Source organism: Poecilia latipinna, unplaced genomic scaffold (genome assembly GCF_001443285.1).
Source record: "Poecilia latipinna isolate Pla-1442-1.1 unplaced genomic scaffold, P_latipinna-1.0 Scaffold6332, whole genome shotgun sequence".
Classification (NCBI taxonomy): Eukaryota; Metazoa; Chordata; class Actinopteri; order Cyprinodontiformes; family Poeciliidae; genus Poecilia; species Poecilia latipinna.
Window position 1 is genome coordinate 1 of NW_015118948.1, and position 6,575 is coordinate 6,575.

Genomic DNA, 6,575 nt, shown 5'->3' on the forward strand with positions numbered 1-6,575 from the left:
TTGATCAGCAAAATGTCTGCTGGCCTTCACCTCACAGAAAAAAACACATTTCTTCAGCTTAATTCTACTTCAATGCACAGATGTATCTTTTTTGTTTTTTGATCACATGATTTAGAATGTTTAGAAGATGGAGAAAAGCAAGCTCTTACCCCCAAAAAGAGATATGAATAAGAAACAAAACTGTACTTTAAATAAAGTGACAGACCCCTTCATTATAATTCTTTCTATATATTTTTTTTAACCAACTGTAAACTGCCATTCTGTACATGTGCAATCTGTTCTGCTCTGAGTACACTACCCTGTTTTTCCTTCTTGTTTATTATGTTGCTGATGGTGCAGCATGTTGTTGGACCTTTCTGTTCAGAATAAAATCAGATGTTTATACATAATGTCTTTGTTTTCGTCTTCATTTGGATTTTTGGTCTTTCAAAAACATTAATACAGGTGGATGTTTTACTATCACACCTTCTGGTTTTAGACGTCTACAGAATAAAATGGCTGATGCTGCTTTATGCGTCAATTAGCAAGAGACCCTTAAAGCTGGGAGTAATGAATGTCTCGTCTACTATATGAAATCAGTTATCGGTGCATTAAATGCAGCGTCCAGTTACAAATATAACCAGTGACTCATTCGTCACTGTTCATATGCCAGAGTTTAGTAATATAAAACCATTTGAACTGGGTAGATGTAAACAAAAATACTGTACAAGAATCTAGCTAGATGTTTGCCGTGGCAACTGCAGCATTATCTACTAGGGTTACTTTTTTTTCAGAAGGAGCTTGGGTTTTGTTTTTATATTATTTTGTTAGTCAGATTTGACCCACGATATTCTGGTGTCTGCTAAACATGAGGGGTTTATATTTTGGATTTAAGTAAGGCAAAATGTACCCACACATTTACAACAAAATAACTTTGTGAGAGAAAGATCTTTGGAGTCATCCAATGAGGATAATAGAAGTCCAAACATTCTGAGAGTTTGGGAGACAGATTTGTGGAAACTTTAAAATAGATCAAAATAAGAAAAGGATGGATACATTTTCTTCTGGGGGATGTTGAAATTTGTGAAAACTGATTTTCAAAAAATCTCAAAACCTCTAAATTTCTAACCTAATGAAAAAAAAAAAAAAACCTGAAAGATTTTATTTCTACTTTTAGTATCATTTCGTTGTGGAATTTAAATGCAAATATTTCATTTGGAAAGTGGATAGAGTGCTAAAACATTTATTTTATCTATATTTAAAACATTTGGTGGGTCTTCATGATTTTTATCTAAAGTTTTTGTCTAAAGTTATTAATAGTCCAAAGAGCTACTTGTAGTTCTCGAACCTCGGGTTAATTTTTTTTATCTATATCGGAGGTTTTTGATGGGGAAATTTTACACATTGAGACTCCTCACAGCCTCCGTGTTTTTAGTGAACTTGACTCAGAAACACGTTTTCCTTTCAGACGTGGCATTGTTTCAAGGGAACGTTGTTTAGCATCTATTGCAATGAAATGACTACAATTTTATTTGACTTTGGTATAAATGTAACTAAATTTTGGAACGTAAAAATAGCAAAGAAATAACTTTGTACTTTTAAAATATAGTAATTCGTTTAAACGTGTAGGCGGAAGTTGGAAAGTTCCAAAACAATATAGGTGGAACTATGATTATCATAAAGTGTTTGTATTTATTTACAGTCTTACAACAGTTGTTTTTATATTACACTACATGGTACTGAGTAAATCAGTAATACAATAGATTAAACAGCAGTGTTTGAGCCCAGTATTTGTCCCCTTCTCTCCGCTAACACCCCTCTGCAGTTGGTCTCGTCGGGGTCTCCCCAACGCAGCAAGCGCACGTGCTCGGTGTTGTGCTGGGAATTGCGCCGGTGTTTCAGCAGATATGAGACTCACGTAAAATGTCATCACGCGGCTAGCTTCGCTTACGCTCCCAGCTCCTTTGACAGAAGTGTGGAAGTGAATACGACGCCTTTGCGTTTCAGAGTTTACGTGGGAAACACTTATTTTCACTAAGGGTGGCGTCGTCACAGCGTGACCTGACGCTGCTCCCGTCGGAGTTCACCGGACTGAAGGTATGGAGCCGCTGTTGGCCACACGATGTTGACATGGTGTCCGCAGACGCACGTCTTGTAGAGTTCAACTGTTTGCTGGTGTCTTTCAGACATCTGTTAGCTTGTCCCACCCAGCTCTCACCAGCTCCATGTGGCTCCCAAATGGTCCATATTGGCCACTGAAAAAGGAAAAACAACCAGCACATCTTAAGCACATTTCTATTCTCTAATTTCTCCCAAAAGCCTGTTTCTTGGCTTGTAAAGGTGGGGGTTGGGGGTTCGCGAGACGTGTGCCACGTCGTTGACCGAGGGATGGGAGCAGAGTACTGGGGGATGTTCTGCACAATCACTGCTGAGGCATTCATTTCTGTGTACAGTCCAGCAGCAGATTAGAATATGCTGGGAAACCATATAGTAACCGGAATAAGTTACTGGAAATACCGCAGCATCGATTTAGACACTCTAGTATGGGCGCATCCATTGCTCGGAGGCCCCGGGCTCTAAAGTCGCTGATGGGCACCATGATGCAACACAGATGCACAAAGTCAAGGACATAGGTGTTGCAAGACAGAATTTTAGTATTCAAAGTTTCATTACACGAAAGCATAGTTTCTTGTACTAAAATACTAAAAAATCAACCTGTGAAAGAAAGTTAACTTTTTAAATAGTTTATTTCTATCATTTAGGGTTGCAAATATTGTTGATTTGCAACAACCTTTAAGACATTTTCAAAAAGAAGTTAACGGGGGGGATGTGAAACTTACCAACTGTAAGCTTTCTATTTGTATTATGTGAATTAATCAGGAATTATAGCAATTTACTGGAAATTGGGATATACACACACACACACACACACACACACACACACACACATATATATATATACAAATATATATATATATATATACAAATGAAAAACAAATGACAACTAGCTGAAAATAAATATAGGTTGTTAATATCGGCACAGTTTTACGTATTGGACCAATACCATGTGTTTAAAAAAAAAAAGACAAACATTGGCTTATAACGATGTTGGGTTAGATATTTTGTGCATTCCTAATAAGGTTCGTCCTAAAAATAATTAAAAATGTACTGGACCCAGTACATTTCTACCCAGTGCAGTTCTCTAAATTCTCTTAGAGATTCTGTAAGCCCTCTGAGAGTGCTCAGAGGGTCTCTTAGTTCCCCCTCTGGTAGTGATAAATGTTGCACTATTTTTTTTGTGTTTTTGTTCTTGTTTTATCAAGGAATTCATATTTGACATCTTGTCATATTTTGATTCAGGTTTGGAGGTCTGCAGAGCAAAACCATGAGCTCCAGGGTGTGTAAGCACTGCGGCAGCTCAGACATCGATGTTGACCAGGCGCGGGGCGATGCCGTCTGCATGGGCTGCGGCTCCGTTCTGGAGGACAGCATCATCGTCTCCGAGGTGGAGTTTGTAGAGACGGGCGGCGGAGGCTCCCTGGCTGTTGGACAGTTCGTGTCTTCAGAAGGTGAGACTGATGCGACACCTCTCAGAGCGTACGGACATGTTGGTTTCTGGTTTGTTAGGGTGTGAGTTTTTTTATTTATTTTTTATTTTTTCACTTTTATTTTACACAGCTTAGCATTGGTCAGATCCACAATTTCACTTTGGAACAAGAAGGACTTGTTCACACAAGTTGTAAAAAACAGTGAGATGTCTCAATGATAGTAAAAGAGCATCAATGAGTTGATTATGCCACTGAAAGCTGCAACTTTCACTGCCATAATGAACCATTTAATGAACAATAAAATGTCAGTGTAACCTCAAAGTAGGGCACATTGACACCAGCCCTGTTTAGTTTGCTTTAATAAAACTGGTTCATTTGTCTACAGAGTCCGGTTCGTTTGGGGAAATGTGAATGCTAATCAAACTCTGATCCACCCACAAACCTCGGTCACGGTTTGGTTAGAGTGAACTCTTGTGCTGTTCAGATGCATATGTGAACGTCAAGAGAGCGCTCCAGAAGCAGGTAGTGGACTACAGTGCAGGGCATTCTGGGTAAATCCAACCAAAACAAACGTGCTAGCCTAACTTGTGGGAGAAATGGCTCATCTGTCTTTTGCCAAAGATGATAAAGGAATGCTGCAGTCGCTAAAATCTCACACCACTCCATTTTGTTTTACATTTTATGACAAAGGAAGCTGTACTTCCTTTGTCACAAAAGAAGAAGGAAGCTGAAGCTGAGCGCAACTGTTGTTTCCTTCAGTGGTTCTTGATGTAGCGCCACCACAGGCGATGAGGGGAACAGGTTTTTCAATTAGCTTGGATTGTTGAACTCAGTACAGTGTGAAAGTGAGCTGCTGAAAATGTAGCAAATGTTGCTATTTTGGTCCCCAATAGAACAGAGTCTACTGGACCATCAGGTGTGAAAACACACTTGGATTCATTCCGAAATTCAAAATTAACAGAGAAACGTTTGAGGGGGGTGGGGGGCTAAATTGCTAATCATTAATACAAAACAATGGCTCAGAACATACAACTAAGTAAAAATATGTCCAGTCAGTGAACCTGTTCCAACTGTCTTACTTAGGATAAAGGTTTTGACAGAGCAGGACTGTGAATTTTCCTCACCTGGGTTTGTCGGAGCTGAGGCGTTTTGTATTTTGCTTGTTGACAGACGTTGGAATCCACGTCAAAGTCCATGTGCTGAATGATTGGTGTTTTATCTCTGGATAGAGTTGGGCATATTTTAAGTCGTGAAGACATTTAAGTTTACTGTTTATTCAGTTTTGATTTATTATTCTTCAGTCTATATTTTATTACCAATCTCAGTTGTCCTCTATCCTTCCAGCAGAGGAAGGACAGAGGAAAGACATCAGGTCCCAAGGGCCTCGGGACCTTGTGTCCATGTTAGACTGTCTCCTCCTGCCTGTGGTCGTCCTAACACTGCCCACTCCCCTGGGACCTGTTGAGGCCCCCGGTGTCCCAGTCCTCATGCAGACCATTTCTGTTTTTGTTATTATTATTATTAAGATATGGTTAAGCTTTCTATATCATTTATTTTTATTTTTATTTTTGCATTAGAGGATCAACACACATCTCCCTTATTTAAATGTGATTCTGGTTTTCCTTGCTGTATAGAAGAGCTGCTAGGAGAAATGAGTCTGTGTGTTACTTCATATTTATACCCCACAGACACGCACAGTTATGGATTACTAATTAAAACATCCAAAAAATCAAAAAGTATACAAAATTAAATATTACTTTCATTTGCTTTACTTTTTTAGGAAGTGTTAATGGAGCCCACTGATGATCCCACCCCAATAAATAAGTGTATTTAAATCAAATTAAAAGTTGTATTATTCTAAATTTTCCAGAGTGAGCTTATGTTACTGAAATAAAATATACATTTTGAATAATTATAAGGCTAAAGGCATTTACATGTACCAGTCTGTATTTCAATTCTGTCTAATCAGACTGCCCAGTTTTCAGTTTTATTTAAGTAGATGAGCCTTTTGACCACTAGAGTGCGCTGTAGAATCACACAGTCGGGTTTCTTTAGATTATCTTGGTTTCTGATGGTGATGTTTTTTTGTGTGTTTGTATTTTGGAATCTGTTCAAGGTTTAAAATGGTCTTAATGGTGTGAATGTTAATAGAAATAATTTTTACATTTCAGCACTTTATGCTTTGAGTTACTTAGAACTTTTTATTATTTTTTAGGTGGTCTTAAAAATCCAACTTTTGGGGATGGACACTTCTCAGGGATGGGGTCAGAGTCCAGAGCTCAGACGTTGCAGAGAGGTGAGTGACCAGCAGAGGGAGCCACAATGCTTAGCTAAACGTCCCATGGTGGAACTGATGAAAGTAGATTTAGTTTTTCTTCTTGATGTTTTTTTTTATCTTTTTTCCACCCAAATTGGATGAAATACAGAAACATAAAGAGTGATGTTGATTCTGCTCAACGTTTCATGGCGTTTTTAACATACTGCAACATAAATATTAAAAAGATGAGTAATGTAAAGTCTCCCTGTTAGACAGAAGATGTTTAGACTGCGGACACATTACTCGACTTTTGGTCTTCACAGATTCTGAAAGGACTCGGTTTTTCCTTCTTTTTTTTGTTCCACAACTGAAAGACCAAAGATAACTCAAACATTATTTGTGCTGAGGGAAGTCAGGCTACAGGATTCGTCAAACAAACCTGAGCCAAACCGAACTCAACAAACTCTTGTGGAAATTCTTGGAAAGGCAACAGAAGGTACAAACCTGCCATTAGGTGGCAGTAATGGTAGATATGATCAGAAATTGCTGATTACAACTGCCAATGACGATCAAGTTTTTTCTTTTGGTTATTTTCAGTCATTATGGGATTATAGTTAGCTAGTTTATGGCATATATTATAGCTCATAATGTTTCTATGGGTTCTGTTTATTTGGGTTAGTCATAGATGTGTGTTTAAATCTTGAAGTCTGTGTTTAGTCCTTTGGATGCAGGACAGCAATGAAAGGATGAGACTTTGCTTTTTTGTCAATCATGAATAAGTTTAGTTTAAA

At 38.2% G+C, this 6,575-nt stretch overlaps 1 protein-coding gene across 1 annotated transcript; it reads left to right on the forward strand.

Moving 5' to 3' along the window:
* Positions 1-1,782: 1,782 nt before the first annotated feature.
* On the forward strand, positions 1,783-5,823 carry LOC106943882 (transcription factor IIIB 90 kDa subunit-like; the record flags this gene model as incomplete). Its single annotated transcript, XM_015027174.1, has 3 exons — positions 1,783-2,076; positions 3,340-3,548; positions 5,743-5,823. Coding segments are annotated over exons 2-3 (265 nt in total), but the record flags the coding sequence as incomplete, so codon positions are not given.
* Between the last annotated feature and the right edge of the window lie 752 nt (positions 5,824-6,575).